Source organism: Equus caballus, chromosome 15 (assembly GCF_041296265.1).
Source record: "Equus caballus isolate H_3958 breed thoroughbred chromosome 15, TB-T2T, whole genome shotgun sequence".
NCBI classification, from domain to species: Eukaryota; Metazoa; Chordata; class Mammalia; order Perissodactyla; family Equidae; genus Equus; species Equus caballus.
This window is the reverse complement of record NC_091698.1, coordinates 54319772-54342180: the sequence shown is the minus strand read 5'-3', so window position 1 is coordinate 54342180 and position 22409 is coordinate 54319772. Positions and strand designations below refer to the sequence as shown.

Below are 22409 nucleotides of genomic sequence, written 5' to 3'. Positions count from 1 at the left end.
TTACAACAAGTTTCAGATTTTAAATTGTATATTATAGGATATCGTACATGTTTGTTTTATGTTTCAGTGTCTTCGGTATAATAGTTGTACTCTGAAGTACAGACATTTCAATTTGTAGAGCTATTTGATGCAGCTAAGACATGAGAGGAATCCAAAATGGAAAGTTGAGAGTAATAGGGGTAAAAGAACTAAAGGACCTTTTGCCAATTCGTGTTCTTTGGCTTAGCCTTCCAAAAATTATGTAGCAAGGTACAGTTAGATAATCAGTTAGTTATAATCATTATCCTTTTCAAAAACCACTTCTTAATCACAGAATTGGCATTGCACAAATAAAATTCCTACACTCACTTCGAGTCTCCTACAAGAGTAAAATTCTAACTGGATAAAATGAGGTAAACATACCTAGAACAGAAAAAAAAACTAGCATTCACTCTAGTTGTTGCATACAGTCAAGTTAAGGGTAAGTGCATGTTTTGGTTGTAGTGAAAGGATTAGTACCTAGAATCAGGGAGAGGAGAAATGGAAATTCTATGCCTAGACTTAAAAGGTAAGGGAAGAAGGCAGCCATGGACATTTCAGTTCAATCTGAATCACAGTTCTGAATGTATTTGACCTAGTGGAATGTGGTTACTATAATTGGCCATGTCTACTTGACCGATTAGACTGGATTCTGTGTCAGTCAGAATGAGATGTTTGGTACTCATCTACAGGGCAGCAAATGACTTGGTAGATAACAGTAAGCCTCTTCTCTGGGAAGTTGGCTTCGGAGTGAGTGTGATAGAGAGACGGTGTAGAATGGAAGCAGTTAGTTTTTCATTTCAGGACTTTAAATTGTAGACTTAAATACTGAGAAATTAAAAACAAAGACCTTACCCTGAAGTTCAAGCCAAAATGAAAGGAAAGGAGACATGAGAAGAAGAGAGAAAACAAAATCAGAGAAAATCCTTTGAAGATGGTCTCCCTTCCACTGGGCAGAAGCAGTAAGTGAATCTGCAGCATTCATGGGAATCTAGGCGAGAGGAAATTGAGTCAAATCAAATCAATTTGGGTGGAGAATTTTCTCAGAATACCCTAAACTCCCTCCCTACTTCCTTATTCCTTGTCTCCTTACCTTTCCCAAAGAGAAATGTTCAAGGTTAATATATGAGGAAATTAAAGAGCTAAAATTAAGCAAGTTAACATTTTAAGAAGAGTGTTATGTCTTGGACTTATCTCCCATTGATAGGTGAGCAATTTGTAAGGCATTCATATAACGTAATACAACTTTTTTTGTTCATGCAGACTTTGTGTCACTAAATTTATTTTAAAAATGATTTTGTTAACTGTAAGCTTATATGAAATCAAATGCAAAGAATTTCAAAAACCAGTTTAGTCTGAAAAGTCATACTGTATTTAGAAGATAAGTGAATATTAATAAACATTACAGAAGAAAGTGGTTTTTTAAAATTTTATTATGGTAAGAACATGAGAAACAGCATTGTAATTTGGCTTTCTGAATTTTGGGAAAGTATACCAGATTGAAATTGTTGGTATATAACATGTTAGAAATAAAATGTTTCCTTCACTGTAGTTTATCTGAAATTTAAGATGAAAATAATAGATTAAGAAAACTTAAGTTATTTGACATTTAAAGTATTTAGTGTAAATTTATAAATTTGTATTTGAAATACTTGAAGATAAAAACATTTTTACATTTTATCAAATATATGGCATTTAATTTATAATCAACCCAGGTTATTTTCCATCTTGTAATATTGAAAAAGGCTGGACTTTGTTAAGGTGTTTTTTCTATAAGAGTAGTTCCTTAACTTTTGGGGGAGTTATAGCCCCTTTGAGAAAAATGCACATTTAAACAAGATTTAATTATAATTTACAGGGGTTTATCACTTCTTTTTCCTCCTACCCACAAAACCAAAAGACTTCATGGACTTCAGATTAAGAATTTCTATTCTATTTCCTTTTGAAATTTTGAGTATTTTAAAGTCTAGATCTCATCTAATTTGCAAACTGTTCCACTGTTTTATGAAGCAAGTTTTTGTTTCCAGACTTCATAATTAGGAAACCACATTTACCCCGTGAAGAAAATTTTAGTCTTCCATAGATCTGCAGCACAGAATTCAACTAACTCCTAACCAGTTAGTTTTTAATCCTGTTTTCTTTTTACTAATTAAACATGCCATTTAAAAATTAATGAATATGAGGATTTAAATTTTTTAGTTGTCTTATACAACTGTTTAAAAATACTTTACATACAGAGAGGAACATATTAATATTATTTTCTTAAGAAACGATCCTTTTTCAAGCAATGTCATTTAATGAACTGTGTGTATTGTGTTTTAAATCATTGATGTAGGGATGAAGACATGCAAAGTTTGGCTAGTTTGATGAGTATGAAGCAGGCTGACATTGGCAATTTAGATGACTTTGAGGAAGATAATGAAGAAGATGATGAGAACCGAGTGAACCAAGAGGAAAAGGCAGCAAAAATTACAGGTTGGTTTTATTAGCATTAAGCTGAAAGTTTATCTTTTTTTGCAGAGTTGAAAACTCCAGTCTTGTTTCCCAGGAAAAAACAGTTCCACTAACAAGCTATTTTTTCTTCCTTAAACCTGTCTAATATAATATATCATTTAGCTCTCTGAAAACTTTCCATGCTGATGGTAATAACTTAGCAGATTTTATCAGTTTAAAGATCAAGAAAACATAAGACTTTATTGGAACTACTGCTTATAGTATAAAGTAGTCCAAATATGTTCATATTTCTTTTGTCAGTGTATGGATGAACCCTCTGTAAGTAAAAATCTGCCTTAAGGGTAAAATGAGGAGATGAATTGGCTGCCATCTCCTAGCTCATGTTCATTTATTCACATAAATTATATGGGCATTCTTTATTTTGAATTTGTATATATCTTATGTATCTTTATATCAAGAAGCTTCCATGCAAGTATTCCATATAACTGATTTGATCAAACTACTAAGATAGTAAATGGTTGGAACCTCTTTGTATTAATTGGTCAATAAATATTTATCAACAACCTAGCTATCATGCTCGAGGAGTTGATGTTGTACCTTTATTATTGGAGTGAAAATCAAGCACTATATACCTGCTCCTTTCAGCTAATAAATTGCTCTAAATTTCTAGATTGATATCCCGTGACTTCTATCATCTAGTCACCTCTTGGTGATTTTTCCACCTCTTGGAGATTGGCATCCATCTCCTCACTGTGCCTCAACTCTTGCTGTTATATGGGAGATTTTCATTGATCACATGGATGGCCATTTAATTCCTTAGTCAAAAACGTCCTTGACTTCCTCAACTCCAGTGACCTTCACTTCCACTCCACTTCTAGAAATATATTATAAGAAATTGATCAGACTTGTATGCGAAGATAGGTGTTTTGTTTTGCGCAAATTTTATAAATTATTTTCTAATTTTTGATTGCCATTTTGATTTCTTACTTAAACCAAGTATGCTTAGCAGAGTGTGTTTATCATGGGCTTTGTTTATTTATTTTTAGTTTAATTTCATTCAGATAAGATTCTGAAGCCTATCATACTTGAATTTTTAAAAAATATGATTGAGGTTTTTTCTTTGTCGTCTATATATATGATCTATTTTTATAAATTTTTGTAAATACTTTTTTACATGTATGTTTTATTTGTTGGAGTCAGCATATAGCTATTAGACTAAACTTTATATTATTTAGTTATTTATATTCTTATGCTTTTTGCATGGTTAGTCTATGAAAGAGAACTGCAATCCTAAATTATTTAATTTATAAAAATTTATTCTCTTATAGTTTCATTGTAGATTGTAATTTGATAACTTTGCCCCGTTGATGCCTCATGCCTTGAAATTTTGCCTGATGTTGACATTTGTAACCCATGCTTTCTTTGTATTTTCTTGATGTGTTTATCACTTTATTTTTAATGTATCTGTGTTAAGTACTTCTCTTAAAAACATTATTTGATTGATCTACTTTAGTCTTTGCACTTTAATAGTTATATTTCTTGATAACTGACATGCTTTATTTTGCTTACATTACTTTATTTATACTTTTATTTGGGAATTTTCTTATTATTTTTTTCCACTTACCCCATACATTTTACCATTATCAAATGTTCTTTAAGCATTTTATAATAGAGTAATTTGGAAGTTATAGATCCTGTTTTCATTTTAGAATAGTATCCTCTAAAATAAATAAGCCAGATGGATAAATGAATGAACTTATATTTCTCTGCTAACATTAAAAATAAAACAATGGTGTTGACTCACCTCATATAAGATGAGAGATTCAATACGTCTTTATTTGAACCTCTCCCTTCAACCCCTCCTGACTATTAGTTTTATTTCAATAACTTTTTAGGGTTTTTCTTCAATAATAAATGCTGACATTTGCATTATGTTTATAATGATGTCAGCAACAATTATACAATACTTTTAAAAATGCCATGTCCTTCCTTTCTTTGAGTTGTTTGTTTTACTTGGCAAGCTAGAGTACTTCAAGAAAGATATGTTGGTGTCCTCTCTCTACCACTACCAATGACCTTCTACTTATCCTTCAAGTTTTGATTCTTTTGCCACATACTCTGAGTAACCTTTCATCCCCACTCCTTCTTAAGCTTGACCATTCTTTATGCTACTATGGTACCATTTACAAATGCAGACATTTTCTTACAGCATGAGTTTTTGTAATTCCAATGGGATATAATGTGATCTTTTAATTATAGAATACAGTTTGTCCTTTTTTAGATGGCTTTTGGTTAAAATGAAATCGCAATTAAGCACTATTCCTTAAGTAGGAATAAAAGATACACATGTTTTCATAGCTGTTTTGAGCAATGTTGTGCTATTTTGATCAGAGCAGTGGGCAAAAAAGGTGATAATATGTCACCAGTTCTGCACTAGTATTGAAAGGGAAAGAAAAGACATTATTTTTTACCAAATACAGATTTAATGGAAGCATTCATTCATAATTAGGTTTTATAGCTAAACCCGTATCTTACTCCGTTTGGGCTACTCTAACAAAATGCCATAGATAGGGTAGCTTACCAACAACAGAAATTTATTTTGCACAGTTCTGAGGGCTGAAAGCCTGAGATCAGGGTGTCAGCATGGTCAGGTGAGAACCCTCTTCTGGGGCACAGACTTCTCATTCTATTCCTCACATGGTGGAAAGGGGCAAGGGAGCTCTTTTCGGGCCTCTTTTATAAGGGCATTAATCTCATTTAATCTCACTAATCACATTCCAAAGGCCCCACCTCCTAATATCATCACATTGAAAATTAGGATTTCAACAAATGAATTTGAGCCGGGGGCGGGGGTGGGGGGTGGGGGCGACAGCACACAAATATTCATACTGTAGCAACTCTTATTGCTTAAACAGACATATATACCTTATTTTCTAAAATTCCTACTGAAGGAGTAGCTTTCTTTAGATAGCCTAAAATTCCCTGACCCTAATTGAAGAAACTTGTTTTAATTCAACTTGTGATGATTATAAATTTCTTTGGAATGCTGCTATTTTGTGTTGTTATTATTTATTTATATATTTCGTTCCCCTATTTTATGAAATCCTTCAAATTAGGGACTATGTTCTAATCATTTTTCCATCCGTAGCTTCTAGCACATTGTCTGGAACATATTGAGAATTTAATATGTATTAACTGAAAGTCCATAGATGTATGAATGGGGTTTCCCTCTCCTATTGTAGCTCATTGATCACTTGGCTTGTTACTCTTTCTCCATTCATTTTGACCTTTAATCATATACTACCTTATACAGGGAGGGTGGTCCCAATTTATGGAAGGAATGTGATCTGGAGGAGACACATAGTTCAAACATTAAATAATTCAAGACCAGTTTTCCAAAAGTGATGAATGTAAAATATGTGTGTTGAGGGTGCAGAGGTAGTGGGGACAGTGGGTGATTAAATGCATGATCTAAGTTGATAAATCCACAATCATTGTAATCATTGTAACATTTTTGCTTTGATGTTACACTTTTTGCTCAGCATTTTCTGTTATATTTGCAGAGCATAGTCACTTAAATGAATATCAGAGCATGTTATGGCAGTTGTTTGGCTTCCTTAGTTGCATTTTTTAGCACATATAAATTCCATTCCAAAGTTAATAACTTTCAAGAATACCAGCACTATCACTCTAAAAATGTTTGGGTAAAGCAGTTTTAAGATAATAAAAAATATTAAAATTTAACAATAGTAATGTTAAAATAATAGCTTAAGAGTAAACAGAATGAATTTGTTTTATAAACATGGTACAAATAAAGTATGGGCTGTATTTTTATTTACCAACTAAAATGGCAGTAACTTAGACACAGCATACATTCACTCTTCCTGGCAGCTTTGAAATTGTTGACACAGTTTTTATAAAGGGAAGAATCATTATTTTAAATTTTGTCTATATTAATTATATCTTTATAAGTGCATAAACTGCAGTCATATTATATCAATAAAATTATATGGCTGTATTATTTCCCCAACAAGCTGCAAGCTTCTTAAAGAAACAGGCTGTTGTAATTATTTTGTGTATATCTTAGATTGACACCTAGAGGCTATTCATTTAGTCAGTGATTTCTCAAGGAATATTTCCGTAAATAAGTAGTAGTTGACAAAATATGTCTTCTGAAATTAGTCTTTGCTAGAAGGTAAAAGAAAATTCATGATATCTGTACTTGGACTGATCAAAAATCCCTACTCTGTTCTGTCTGAGACAGAATTCACTGCTAACTGGAAATGTATTTTGGGACTGGCTCTTAGGCGGGAACCTTTTACTGATGCTACATGTATGTAGATGCATTCTGCAGAGGTACAGCACCAGTGAATGGGCAGGGTAATTTTGAATTGCATTTGGAAAAATCACTGAAATGTAGTGGGAGTGGTAGACCTCGGAGTTGGACAAAGTCTTTTAATGGAAAGTTTACTCCAGCTGGTATTACAAATTATATATGGTTTCAAAACAATCATGCCTCCATCTATATGGCAACCTCGCAATGCTTTAACCAGTATTTGGTAATATGACCATCTTTGAGACTCATGTTGGATTTCTGAATACACACCAACAGTAAGGAGAAAGAAAGACTCCTGTATAAATGACAAAGTCCTATTGAGTACAGCTCAGAAAATCAGGTTTAACTGAAGCAGTTTACAGCAAAGCATTGCTGTGGAAACCAGACATTATAAGACACCTGAAAGGCCCCTGGTATACTAATAATTGTTGCAAAGATCATCAAGGATTCTGCTTAAGCTTAACCAGACATTCAGACTCACTTGACCTGAATAGGCCAAACTTAGCATTAGATTCACTTAGAAGGATATTGGACAGAAAACAACAATATCACAGAACATTCCTTTTTCACTGGAGTCCTCACAGCAGCCCAGGCGCTATTCTTTGACTTTTACCCCAAAATGACAACTTAGGTACAAGGAGACAAGATCCATATAGTTAGGAGCAGAGATTACCTTGGTTTAGAATCTTCATGCTGCACAAGAGCTGATATCTTTTGTAATAGTTTGATAGGTATAGTTTCCAGGGTACCTGTAAGGGACAAGCTCTGTTACAAAAGTCTCCACAATCAGAGAAGCTCCAGCTGTGGCCTTCCATCAGGTATATTGTCCATTCAGAGTCCAGATGCAATTTATAAATCAAGATTCATTTTTACCATAAGCAATGTTGCGTGATGTTTGTTAATCCTTTTCCTATAGTTGGTAAAGTTAATTTGGGAGGAGGCAGAGAGAGTGACATATTGGCTATCTTCAGGGAACATAATCTTACAGCACAGATGGTAGTAGAGGAGATAACAGTTCATATTTGAGGAGCTGGAGTTGATTATGATATGACTCAGCCCTCTGAGATTAAATGTCCTACTTGCTAGTGCTATGAATTGGGGAGAAATAGATCTCCCTCCTTTGATTAGAAGGTTCTTCAGAATAAACTTGGGACTCTGGTCAGAGAATACATTCATTAATTTGCTTCTGGTTTTTACCTGGGCATCTATCCTCCAGTACCTAAGGCACTCATGAACAAAATCATAGGATTGCTGTGCACTCTATAAAGTAAAAAAATTAAAATGGCCATCTATTTTGGAGGTATATGTAAAGGATGAGAATTTCTGGAATATCTGTATCTGTTATTTAGGTGTTAAGGTTGGGAAATAAGGTAGAAGCAGAGAGGTGGGGGCATGTCTGATCCCTTGAGCTAAAACATTTATAAGCCACCACAACTACTTCCTTTTTAAAGAGATAGAGATCCCAGGATGAGAAACTGGGGACAGCAAGAATATCTCTTCCCAGTGTTTAGAACTCAAATGTGTCAACTCAAAGAATAGTAGAAGTAGCAGAAGATGAACATTACAAATTCAGCCTACTTTCTTTGTTGCTCTTAAACCCTAATGCTGCTTTGTTTGTACTAATGACAATGGGACATTCTCTAGAAACTACCACAAGACTCTGGGATAATTCTGTGGATACTGAGAGCCCATCTGATGGGACCAGGATGGAAATGAGAGTTCTGAAGAAGTAGTTAGAAGCTCTCCAGTATTTGTTTAGGGGAGGAGTCAGGAGACAATTAATATTCTAAGTACCAATATGCATTCTCTGAGGGTTTGTCCTAGGAATGCAAGGTTGGTTTAACCAGATTAACAGAATAAAGGAGAAAAACCATATAATCATCTCAATAGATACAGAAAGGAGCATTTGGCAAAATTCAATACCAAGTTTCTCAGCAAAGTTTTAATATAAGGGAATTTCTTCATTTTGATAAAGAGCATTGATGGAAAGCTACAGCTAACATCATACTTAATGGCGAAACACTGAACACTTTCCTCCCAAGATTGGGAAGAAGGCAGGGTTATTTGTTCTCACACTTCTATTCAACATTGTACTGGAGATCCTAGCAAGGACACAGGATACAAAGTCAATGTAGAAAATTCTGGTTTATATATGAACAACAAACATTTGGAAAATTAGCATAACAATTTCATTTACAGTAGAGGCTAAAAATAACGTAGACTACTTAGAAATAAACTTAACAAAAGATGTGGAAAAACCTCTACACTGAAAACTATAATATACTACTAAAGGTAATTGAAGAAGACATTAATAAATGGAGAGATTCTGTGTTTCACGGAGTAGAATACTCAGAATTTTTAAGATGTCAGTTCTCCACAAGTCAATTTATAAATTCAACTCAATGCCCTTCATAATCCTAGCAGACTTTTTTAAAAAGTAGAAATGGAAAAGCTGATTCTAAAATATACTTGGAAATGTGAAGGACCTGAATAAACAAAATAATATTGAAAAAGAACAAAATTGTTATACTCCTTGATATCCAGATTTACTATAAAGCTATAATAATCAAGATAGTATGTTATTGGCGTAGGACAGACAGATCAGTGGAACAAAACAGATTCCTGAAATAGACCCAAACTTATTTGATCAATTAATTTTCAACAAAGGTACAGCATAATTCAGTGAAGAAAGGAAAGTCTTTTCAACAAATGATGCTGAAACACCCAAATGTCTGTATGGAAAAAATGATCCTCTATTCCTACCTCTCAGCACACACAGACATCAATTCAAGGTAGGTTATAGACCTCAGGATAAAAGCTAAATCTATAAAGCTTCTGAAAAATAAGGAAGGACAATATATTCGTGACCTGAGGGTAGGTAGAGGGTTCTTATATTACACAAGACATAAAAAGTAATAACCATGAGAGAAAAATTTGATAAATTAGACTTCATCAAAATTAAAAACATAGGGGCCAGCCCCATGGCTGAGTGGTTGTTTGTGTGCTTTGCTTTGGTGGCCCAGGGTTTCGTGGGTTCAAATCCTGGGCACCGACATGGCACTGTTCATCAAGCCATGCTGAGGCAGCATCCCACATGACACAACTAGAAGGACCCACAACTAAAAATATACAACTATGTACCAGGGGGCTTTTGGGAGAAAAAGGAAAAATAAAAATCTTAAAAAAAAAAAAAAGAAAAAAATGAAAAACATAGCTCGTCAAAATACACCATTAAGAAAATGTCTGGGCAAGTCACAAACTAGAAGAAAATATTAACAAAGTATATATCTGACACAGGTCTTGTATCCAGAATAGATTTTTTTAAATGTCCTACAACTCTAATAAAAAGACAGATAACCCATTTTTTAAAAAATGAGCAAGGATTTGAACATGTGGGTCACAAAGAAGGACATATCAGTGGCCAATAAGCACATGAAAATGTTCTCAGTTTCACTTGTCATCAGGAAAAAGCAAAGTAATATTACAATGAGATACAACTCCACACCCACTAGAATGGCAATTTTAAAGACTGGCAATACTAAATGTTGGCAAGGATGTGGACCACCTGGAACTCTCATTCATTATTGGTGGCATATATAATGGTACAGTCACTTAGGGAGTTTCTTATAACACTCAGCATATACTTATCCTCTGATCCAGCAGTCCATTCCTTGATATTTATCTGAAAGAAGTGAAAACATATGTCCGCAAAAAGATTTTTACCAAAATGTTTATAACATTTGTATTCACAATAAACCAAAACTGGAAAGTGCTCAGGTATACATCAACAGGAGAATGGCTAAATCGTAGTATATTCATGAATGGGATACTGTTCAGCAAGAAAAATGAACTGTTGATATATTCAACAGCATGGATATATCTCAAAACCATTAAGATGAATAAAAGAAGACTTATATGAAAGAGTGTATACTGTATGATTCCATTTATATGATGTCTGAAGAGGCAAAACTAATCCTATGTGAAACACATGAGAATAGTGATAGCCTGTGGATTTGGGGATTGGCTGAAAAGAGGCATGAGAGAACATGGGGTGATGCAGTGTTCTGCATCTTGCATCACGTGGTTGTCTACATTTGTCAAAATTCACTGAAGTGTACAATTTAAGATTTGTGACTTTCGTGTGTGCATAAGTAAAATACTCGAAGGTAACATGTAAAAATTATAGTAAATATGTTAGATTAGCAAGAAAAGGGATGGTTTTAACTTTGATTTATTGATCTACTGTGTGGTATCTCCAAAGATTGTTCTCCAGTGAGCCATGCCTCCCAATATTCGTACCCTTTTGTAGTTTCCTCCCTCTCATCTGGGCTGTAATTCACTTTTAACCAGTAGAATGCAGTGGAAGTGACACTTTGTAACTTCTAAAGCTAAGATATAAAATGCATTGTAGCTTCTACCTGGGCCTCTTAAAAGGAGTGCTCTGAAGGAAGCCAGCTGCCATGTAAAAAGTCCAGCTACTCTGAGATTGCTGTGCTGAGAGGACCCATATGGACAGGCCACTTGGAGAGAGAGAGAGATGCCTGGCCAGCCCTCAGTTCCAGCCTTCTGAGCTGAAACACCAAATGCAAGTAAAGAAGCTATTTTGGAGCCAGCCCTGATGGCCTAGTGGTTAAAGTTTGGCACACTCTGTTTCAGTGGCCCGGGTTTGGTTCCTGGGCACAGAACCATACCATTCCTCTGTCAGTAGCCATGCTGTGGCTGTGACTCACATAGAACTAGAAGGACTCATAACTAAAATAAACAGCTGTGTACTAGGGCTTTGGGGAGAAGAAGAAAAGAAAGAGAGAGAGGAAGATTGGCAACAGGTGTTATCTCAGAGTGAATCTTTCCCAGCCAAAAAAAACCAACTAAGCCATTTTGATGTCCACCTCAGTTCAAGCTTTCTGATGACTTTAGCCCCAGCCACCATCTAAATGCAGTGAACCACCCAGCTGAGTCCAGTCAACCTAGAGAACTGTGAGAGATAATTATTTGTTGTTTTAAGCTGCCAAATTTTGGGCGGTGGCTTAAAGTATAACATTTCTAGAGATAAATGAAACATTATAGTTAGATACATACATGCATAGATACGTAGACTAACATAGACACAGAAAAAAACATACTATTTCTATAATTTAAAAATAATGTTTGTTATATGTCTTTCTGCCTTTGTAAACATGATGCCAAGTATTATGACTTTCATTCAGTTCATTCACTCATTCATTTATAGCATACGTTAGGTACTAGGTGAGCTAAAAACTGCTAGGTGTTAAAAGATGAACATGACATAGATGGACAGCTATTTAATTCCACTTTTTTTGTATGTTAAGTATATAAGGGGAATGTCTAGGGTCATTAGGGTATAAATTCCCACTAGGCAGTTGGAAAATCAAGCCTAATACACACTACATATCTGAAAATTATCTGCATTTATATGTTAATTTAAGCCAAGAGAGTAGATGAATTCTTCCAGGAAGAGCAGATTTAGGGCGAAAAAAAGAATGGGACCTATCATGGGGTCTTAGAGAATAATAATGTTTAAGAGGCATGAGGAAGAATATTTATCATTAAAGGAGACCAAGACAGAGTTATCAAAGAGTAGGAGACCCAGGAGATACTAATGTCTTGGAAGGGGCAGAAGGAACTTGAAGGAGGAAATGGTTAATTATGTTTATTCATACAGAAGTCAAAAATGGTAAGAGCTAAAAGGTATTTAGTGTATTTGCCAATTAGAATATACCCTGGTGACCTCAGTGAGAGCCATTTCAGTAAGGGGATGGATAAAGGTGGGGATAAAAGCAGATTTCAGTGAGATGAAGAATAAGTGGTAGTGAGAAATTCTAGACTACTATGTTTCTAGAATGTTTTCTTATAAAGATTAAGAGAGACTGGCCAAACTAGAATGAGCTAATGGTTGAGAGCCTTTTAAAATATTTGGGAGCAACTTAATCATATTAATATGCCATTAAGGCTTATTAGTTAATTAAGAAGGAGAAATTGAAGATCTAGGGAGACAGACTACTGGATGTTTACTTTTCTGGCTGAGGCAGCTCCTCCTTCCCCATTATGATCTACTGTGGCATTGAAAATCGCATTATTAAACCCGTTACTTGTATCCATAAATCAAATATTTACGGACTCAAGCCTGTGAGAAAAGTAACATCTTTTGGACCTTGATCTCTGCCAGGAAGTTGAAATGTTACTATCTTAGACTATCTTAGAATGAGATATAACTGTGCTGAGTCTTGTTATACTTTGGAGAGAAGAATGAGCATCCTGTAAGATTTGCAGGTATGTTCTAGCTCTAGGCAGTTTATTTTTTTTTCTTTTAACTCAACTACAGACTTTCTTAAAAGGAAAAAAACCACCTACTCTTCATCCCACTGCCCCAACCCCCCTTTTTTTGTTCAATGTGATAATCTCTGGTGGTCAATTTCTATCTTCTTTTACCTTCCTAACAGTAAAGGAGAGTCTCAAATTACTTGTCCCTTTGCTTCGATTGCCTGCCCCTAATTTAGTTTTCCTTCTTATTCTCACAATGTGAAGCAAGTCTAGATTGACACACTCTTACTATGACTAAATGTACTACACTACAGATTTATTGCTCAATTTGAGTAGCACTGGGGTAGAAATTTGTGCTATTACGTAGCATTATTAGCATTTTCCAAATGTGTAAATTTTTGGTGAAACAAGATTTTCATAAGTAATAAAGTTTTATATAAATATATTGGGGCAGGGAATTTTTTTGATCAGGGTAGTATACTCCTGGGAAAGCTTCCCACTTAAAAAAAACTCCGGGAATAAATTTTTGTTGTAAATCTTCTTTTAAATTTTTAACTTTTTTTCTGATTATAAATGTAAAACACATTGACTGTAGGAAATTTGGAAGAAAAAGAAAAGTACTTTTTTCAAAGGAGAAATACTTAACAAAATTATGTATTTTAAGCTCCACACCCACATAGGCAACTGCCAATTGAATTATTTCCATGAGAAGTTTTACAGCAACCCATAGCTCGCTATGCCTAGACTGAAGAGGCCCCCGTGCACTGCTACCACTACCATCCACATGGTCACCCAGGACCGAAACCTGGCACTTATCGTAGGTTCCTTCCCCATGCCCCATGTTAAATTAACCATCTCTTCTTAATTTCTTCTTTAATTAGCAAACACTTATGGAGTGCCTCCCCTCATGGAGAGATGATACTAAACTACTCATCTTTTGCTTCCTATCCTGTTTTTTTCAAACTGCCACCATCTTGCTCCAGAAATCATGTTTCTAAAATATACATTTATCTCTCAGTGGATTCCGACAGCACTCAGAACAAAGTTCGCGTTCTTTAGTTTGGTTACAGTAACCTTCAGGATAGCACATTTGCCAACCTCGTCTCATTCCATTCCTCACCCCTGACATCTTAAAGCCCAGACAACTTGCAGTTCCTCTAGTGTGTCATGTGCTCATTTTCCTCCTTTTCCTCCTTGTGGAATGCCCTCCATTTTCTCTTTTATTTTAGTAATAATAATGATGTCCATTTGTCTCGTTTTAGCTTAAATTTGAAAAGTCCAAGAGGGCTTCTTGACCTCAGACTGAGCTATAAGCCTCACTTCCAGTTTCACAAAGTCTACAATGCGTATATCTCAATCATAACGTCTACCATATTTATCATACACTGTCTGTTGATTTACTTGTCTATCTGTCCCACAAAAATATAAAGCCATGAGGGCAAGTACTATCCTAGGCGTTTAATAGGTACTTGGTAAATGTTTATTAAATAGGTAAATGATATTTCTTTGGAGATTGCTTCTTTTCATGGTTTGGATTAACATTTATTTGCATACCAAATAAAGGGAGCATTGTTCTAGATAATCAAAATTACCTTTTAACTTTGTTAATATGAATGAAAGTTCTAAAAGCAGAAGTTCTAGGAGTTAAGTAAGGATTCGTTTAAGCTATGGGTAGGTAGGAAACTCGGATAGGAAGGACAGCTTGTCATCAGTGAAAAGAATGGAAAGAAGAAATTATTTTGAGCTAATTAATGAGGAAATGGTCATCAGTGGTTTTAGATATCACCAAAACCATGATGACAGGGAGGAAATATTCTAAACATTCTGAAAAATTACAGTACAAATAATTTAGTCATGTATTAGAGTCATCTTGATAGTTTTTAAATAAATGCCCACATCGTATACCTAAAACTCGATGGAACAATATTAATGTTTTGAAGGTCAGGACCAAGTCTAATATTTCTTCAGTATTTCCTACAGTGTTCATTATATAAGATGTTTAAATAAATGGTTTCTACTTTCATTGCGATTACATTTAAGAATATAAAATAATTAAAATGTGTAACAAAAGCTACAAATCTTTGAGCATTATTTTAAAATGTTTTAACCTAATAATTGCATATCTGGGAATATAGTGCAAATAAATGATACTAATATACATGAGAAAGTATGGATATTAGTAATAATATCTCAGAATATTTATGAGAATTAACTCTGATAACATATGCAAAGCTCTTCCCACTGCTTAATGTTATCTTCTGTTGTTAATATTTTTTTTCATATTTCCAAAGTTAAAAATAAACCCTTTGAAAATCTTTAAAAGTACATAACTAGTAGTGACTGGAAAAAATCAGTTATGTGCTGGTAATCACTTAACACTGATCCTCCATCCATTTTGTTACATTTGCCTAAAAATTACAGTGGCATTGGCTAGTAGTAAGAGGTAAAGGATCTAACTTATGAATGAATTCTACCTACTGAAGAATTTGCTAGGTTAGTTTGAGTCAGACTGGGATTTAAAACTATTGGCAGAGGGGCTGGCCCCGTGGCTGAGTGGTTAAGTTCGTGCGTTCTGCTTTGGTGGCCCAGGGTTTTGCTGGTTCGGATCCTGGGCACAGACATGGCACCACTCATCAGGCCGTGCTGAGATGGCATCCCACATAGCACAACCAAAGGCACTCACAACTAGAGTATGCAACTATCTACTAGGGAGGTTTTGGGGAGAAGAAAAAGGAAAAAAAAAAAAAACTATTGGCAGAATAAAACGAAAGAAGACACTTTATTAAGGCTGACTGTTCAGCTCTTATTCAAATTCAGATGAAGAGTTAAGTTGGTATTAATTGTGATTACTCCTTATTTTCTATGGTTTACTTTGACTATCTCAAGCAATTTTACTTATGCAAAATATATTTTCTCATTTGGACAAGGGAAATGAATACGTTTATCAACTTTTCATATGTATTTAGTTCAAACATCTATAAAATAACACGTATTTCTGACCGCCTAATATTCTAACAGTCAGTTATTGTCGTTTCAATATTAATTTCTGTCTTTATAGAAGATAAATTTCACAAGGACAGTACCTTGTCTGTTTTTTTCACCCTGGTGTCCCAAGCATAGTACTTGGCGCAAGGTGGTAAATAAATATTTGTTCAACAACGAATGAAAGGACAAAAGTAACCTTATTACAAGTGTGTATTCTATGATTTGGTTCAAGTAAAATTTAGAATGTGTACTTAGATTTACAGTGTTAAAGAACAGCATTGTTAATGCCGAATTTACAACTATTTTCTATTTCTAACCATTTTGTTTCCCACTTATGATATGGATCTGTTTGGTTTGTCCTAATACCTAAGCTATTCCCAGGTTTTAACTTTGGAAACAGCAAGGATTAGCTAGAATACTTTAGTAGGCTCTTATTATTTTTTTCCAAGCTAATTTTCACCCAATGAATCAGAATTTCACATATTCAGAGTTGTGCAAAATATATATGACTCATGTAAAAAATCCAATTTTGCACAAAATGAATTCTTATTTTAAGATTTTTCTATCTTTGCCTTTTTTGTTCCTGTTCTTATTGGCTAAATTATAAGATTTCCTAAAGCAAAACTACTCAAGAGTTGCCTGCAAAGAACTAATTGCTTAGAAAACAGGAGTAGAAAATAGTAGCTATTGCCTGCTTTTCTTATATTGTGCTGACTTTTAAAGTTCTAGAAGGTGAACAAGTGCTTATTATATTCATGATTCATGTAGATATGTTCTTAAAACTGTTAGTTTAAATTTAGAATATTATTTAAAAAATAGTACATATATTGTGTGATATCAGAGAATATTTTTAATTGAATTTTTAACATATACATTTAAAGCACTATTTTATGAATGCAAAATGTGGTTACTGAAAGCCATGTCAACCTTTTGGGTTATTATCTTTGTTTTCTGTTTATTAACATAGTTGTTATATTACTAATACATTTTCACAATAAAATGTTTTCTATTTTAAAATATGAGTAAGCATAACTTTCAGTTAAATTACGTCTGTTATAGTTCATGAAAATAATGTCCTCTGAATGTATTCTCTTGATTAACCAAACATCCCCTCTTTGTCTTTTTAAGTAACAGCATGCTTCTACAGCTCTTTAATTAAATGACCTTACCTTACATTTGTCTCGACTGGCTTCTGTTTACAGAAATTGTAAACCAATTGAATGCTCTGAGCAGCTTAGATGAAGATCAAGATGACTGCATAAAGCAAGCAAATATGCCTTCAGCTAAATCAGCCAGTTCCTCTGAAGGTCTAAGAGCTTTCTTCCTTTCTTTCTGCTTCTGATTGCCTGTATTTACTATGACCTGCTACCTCTTGACTTCTGTCTGTACTTAGCTGTCAGTTTTGTCTTTGTGCTTTTCCTTGAATGTTTTGTTTGGTAATTTGTAGTACACCAACAAGCACCAACATAGCAGAACTTAGCATCTTTAGCAAAACCTTGTATCAGGATCCTTGATAGGCAGTGATTTTAAAACATCTTATAATAATTGGTCATATAACATGACAGTCTTCAGGTAGCTCATGTATTGTAATTACATTGTTTTTAAAATATTTGCTTAGATTAAACCCATTTGAATAACTCATATTTAGGAGTGAAGGGTTTTTTCCCTAAAAATCCATGTCACCGCTTTTTTATTGGAATATACTAGATTTAGATGAAAGTTTCTCTAGTTCTGTATCTGATTTAATTTTTGGATTAGTATACATTTGTTTGTTTGAAATACGCATTTGTTATTTGAAAATGTTGGTATGCTACAAAATACTTGAATGGCATTCTGCCATTGTTAAAATGCTTTATCTTATTATTTGCAGGTATTATTAGTGTGACTTTTTACAATTTGAAATATTTCTTGAATGATCAGTAAGTATGTTTAACTATAACCATAGTGAACTTAACACATATGTTTATTTTCAGAGCTTATCAACAAGCTTAACTTTTTGGATGAAGCAGAAAAGGACTTGGCCACTGTGAATTTAAATCCATTTGGTGAAACTGATGTAGCAGAATTAAATCCATTTGGAGATCCTGACTCAGAAGGTAACAAGTTTTTTTCTGTGCTTTTAAAAGTCTTTATATAGTCAAGTTCTCTTGAACTGTGAAGGCAGGAAGAGATTGTTTTAAAAGACTCTAAGTAATTTTTGTTTATAACGATAATATTATTGTGTTCAATACCACTTGCAGTTGATCAGCAAGTCTGGGTAGCTTCCATTGAATTATTTTTAAAGAAAAAAAGAAAGCCGTACATAGATATTTACATGGGGCTTATTTTTTAATTCTCTGTTAGTTTGGTCAAATAGATAGTAAAGCTCTAATGTTGGAGAAAACAGTATTTTACCTAGCTTGCATGCAGTAAAATCTCATTAGTTTGGCCTACCAAGTAAGGTCAGGTTGTGGGACATATGGATATTGAGGTAATGGGAGTGGCTTCTCCCTCTGTATAGCTCCTCCCTCTGTATGGCTCCTGTGTCCTCACCCTCAGAGAGAGTAATGAACCCCTCCACCTCCTACTCCATGTCTCTGGTGAGAATTGCAGTCAGTTGTGCATGTGAATAGCATGGAGCAGAAAGAAGATTGAGAATCACTGCCATCATATATAAAACATACTTGTAAGGAATAAAACCAGGGATTTTTTTTTTCTGAGTCATTTTTCTTATCAAGTATTTTGATTTCTTAAAGCCTAGATAAGAGCTATTGAAGAAGTGAGACCTCTCTTTAATTAAACTCTGCTCAAAGTAAAAGCAAAAATGATTGACTACTGTTTACATCTGTTAGACTGCTCTTATGAAATCTTCACGATCTTTAAAAAATTTTGCTACTGGCTGTCATGGTGAAAATGAGGTTTCAACTTCAGGATCCACTCTGTTAGAGCAATCTCATTTTGTAATCCATTTTCTCCTTCTCTTCCTTTACTTTCTCCTTTATTACCAGATTCTAAATTACTAAGTTTAAATTAGTGAGATTTTATTTTGTTTGTGAGCTATGTATATTAAGAACGTATGTTAAATCTCAACAGTTACAGTAAACCTTAGAAGTAATCTAGTTCAACTGCTCTTTGCATAGATTAGGGAACTGAGGCCTACAGGAGTTAAGTGACTTGAACAAGAACTTTCGATAAATGAAGTGGAGTTGGAGCCAAGATTCCTAATCAAGTGTCTCCTTTTAACCACACAGTGTTTCCTCAATTGCATACTACATACATCTGAGTATGTTGAGTTTAAAAAATATTACCAGAATATTTTGAGAAATCCATTTCATTTTCAATTTCATTTCAGTTTTCAAAATCAAAGAAGTAATTTCTGTAAATATATGTTGGTCTGCTTTCTGAGGTATAGAAAGGAGTAGCAGATTACACATGGTATTGTATTTCTCAATAGAAAGAGAGTTTAGCCAACCTGATTCAGAATCTCTGATCATGCCTGAAGAGCTAAGAAAAAAATGTAGCAACCAGTATTCTTTTTAAATATACATCTCTTTGAGTCTTTAGAATAAGTATTTTCTGTTAGAAGAATACTTATTTTCTAGAAATAATTTATTAGTTTTTGTGGATTAAAAACTTGCATACTCAAGTAACAGAAGTATTTGGGGAAGAAAAAACTAGGTTGTGGTTATTTAGATGGTTCCTCTTTTTGCTTTTACAGCCTCAATTCTTCTCTTAGATTCATGACAGTCTGTGCTTCAGTGACCCTTTTAGAAGTTTATTAAATGTATTTGTTAGCTTTTATATGAAATAATCTTATTTTAAACCCTCCTTTGTTACGAGTTCTGTCATCTTCAAATCTTGCTGTATAGTTTGAATACTTTCTTGCTTTTGCTTTTGTAACTGGTGAATTTGCTTGGATCAATTTTTGCAATTCTTTTCCAGAAAGTAAAAATAAAAATCTGATTTCCATTGACCAGTTTTGTAAGTTTCTTAAGTATTTGAGACTTGATATTTGTTAATAAAAGATTGAGTAGGCAAAAACTTTGCAGTCTCTCTTCCCCTACAGAGAAAAGAAAATGCTTCATTTACATTATTGTAAAGATTCTAGTAGTGTTAGGTGTTACGAAAGATACGTAGTTACTGAGCCTCTTCTCTAACATAGACGGTATTTAAATTCATTTCAGTATTGATTTATTATGATTTTATGAATTCTTTCACACTTTATAATTGCTTCACCATGGTGTACAGAACTTCAATTCAGAGTTTTTTTCTTTTTCTATTTTTAATATAAAGACAAGATAAGTTTTCTGGTCTAATTTCTAAAGTATAAGTAAAAGTAGTTTGACTTTAAAATATAGAAGTCATAAATATATGTCAATCATAAGATTTTTATATTGATCAGATTAAATTGTGTGAAATGTCACTTATGAAACAGTTATTTTTCTTGAGAATTTCAATAATCAGTTTTTTGCTTTCTTCTCAGAGAATATTTTGTCAGAGTTGCATGGCATAATTAAAATTACTTTTAAACTATACTCTCATTGTTGGCTTTCTGACACTTTTCTCCATTTTGGGAAAATATTTATTTTTATCAGCAAAATCCATGATCAAATTTTGGACAGTTTTATTATAAATTCTAGTTTTGTTTTAAAATATTAATAAACATAAAAAGAAGAAAAAGGCTAGTACTAAGAATTTCGTGAGTATTGTTGGAGGACATGATACTATTGTAGTGCTTTTTGTCAGGGTTTTATTTTTTTAAGAGTAGCTTTGCTTTCAAATTGAAATGAAATAATAAAATTTAGAAGAATTTGGTGTAACCTGTCTATCAGCTTATCAGAATGATTTTAATGTAGTGCTTTCGACTTGAGAATTCTTATATTTCTTTGCATTATTAAATAGAGTATTGATTGGGTCCAAATTATGTTGAGAAAAATCAAACATCGTTAAAAGCTCTAAAGATTTAAGATCTTTTGGTGTACAGACAGCTGGTCTTTGAAGACTTTGTGAAAACAAATTCAGTGATGTGTGGGTGTATTTTTTTCTTCTTATTTTGTGGGTGTATTTTTGATACAGTCTGGAATGAATTTTCAGATCCCTAAGTGGTCTCTGCTTATATAACTGCCAAAGACCATTTCAAAATTTAGTCCATTCTGCATTATTTTAAAAACAGAAATTTATTATGTATCAGTTTTGGATGGCAAGTTAGTATAGTGAAATAAAATAAGCAATAATAGAATACTGTACCTCTAAGAAGGTTAAAATCTCCAAGATTAACATACCATAATGCTAATATTGTTAGAGACTCCAAGGGCATTCCAAAGATACCATTTGGGGCAGCATCATTCCTGAAAAAGTAGATAAAAGTCTTACATATCACATCTTCTGAATTAACCCTTCTAAAACAGATTATTGCTTTGCATTCTTTCAGCCCCATAGAGTTTATTAATTTAAGATTATTTTTGAAAACACTAAAAATATAGGAAAGTATTAGATAACATTAATTTGATTTCATTCATCTTTTGCTGTTGTTTTATAGAACCAATTACTGAAACAACTATACCTAAAAAACCGGAAGAATCTTTTTATAATAACAGCTATCATCCCTTTAAAGAGGTACAGACGCCACAGTATTTGAACCCATTCGATGAGCCAGAAACCTCTGTAACTATAAAGGATTCTCCTCCCCAGTCTACAAAAAGAAAAAATATAAGACCTGTGGACATGAGCAAGTACCTCTATGCTGATAGTTCTAAAACGGAAGAAGAGTTGGATGAGTAAGTATATTTCGTTTTGCCATCATCATAGATCAATCTCTATATTAACTGAAGGTATCCTTCTGTAATATAACCTTTCGATGGATAAAAAGAGGTCTGTCCCTATGATAATATACAGTTTACAAGTTTGTATCTATCTCGTCCCCCATCTGAATTTTTATAATCTTGACCCTTATTCTCCACCCTCTTCCATATGGGTGTGTGTGTACCCTAAACTAACAAATGAGGAAAGTGTGTTCTTGGAATCTCTAGTTGGAATTCCAATTGTGTCTTCCCACAAGAACCATGTTATAGTTGATTACTGTAGGCATTAAACTTCAATTATGTTGTGGGTCTGTTACGGGAACCAAGTAATCACTTATGATATTGATTTGATGAGAGGATTTGTTCATATGCCAAACAACAAGATCATAATTTATAAGTTGGGAATTATATCATTTGAGTTGTTATTCTTATCCAGATAAGAGGTTTATTGAGCACAAGCTCAATATAAATAGTATGATGAGGGCTACCATTTTATTCAAATCTAGATTGGGGATAGGAGCAGGGCATATTCATGTTGTATTCTGGAGTTGTAC

At 33.7% G+C, this 22409-nt stretch overlaps 1 protein-coding gene across 45 annotated transcripts in view; it reads left to right on the top strand.

Moving 5' to 3' along the window:
* EHBP1 (EH domain binding protein 1) overlaps positions 1-22409 on the top strand; it is a 479839-nt gene that overhangs the window by 274393 nt on the left and 183037 nt on the right. For 28 of the 45 annotated variants that reach the window (XM_070235400.1, XM_070235417.1, XM_070235399.1 and 25 more), the window contains 3 exons: positions 2354-2493; positions 18049-18171; positions 21594-21831. In XM_070235400.1, the coding sequence (XP_070091501.1) occupies positions 2354-2493; positions 18049-18171; positions 21594-21831 (501 nt within the window). Of the gene's footprint in view, positions 1-2353; positions 2494-17277; positions 17383-18048; positions 18172-21593; positions 21832-22409 lie in introns of all 45 variants that reach the window. The other 17 variants (XM_023619016.2, XM_023619018.2, XM_070235385.1 and 14 more) reach the window with 1 other exon arrangement.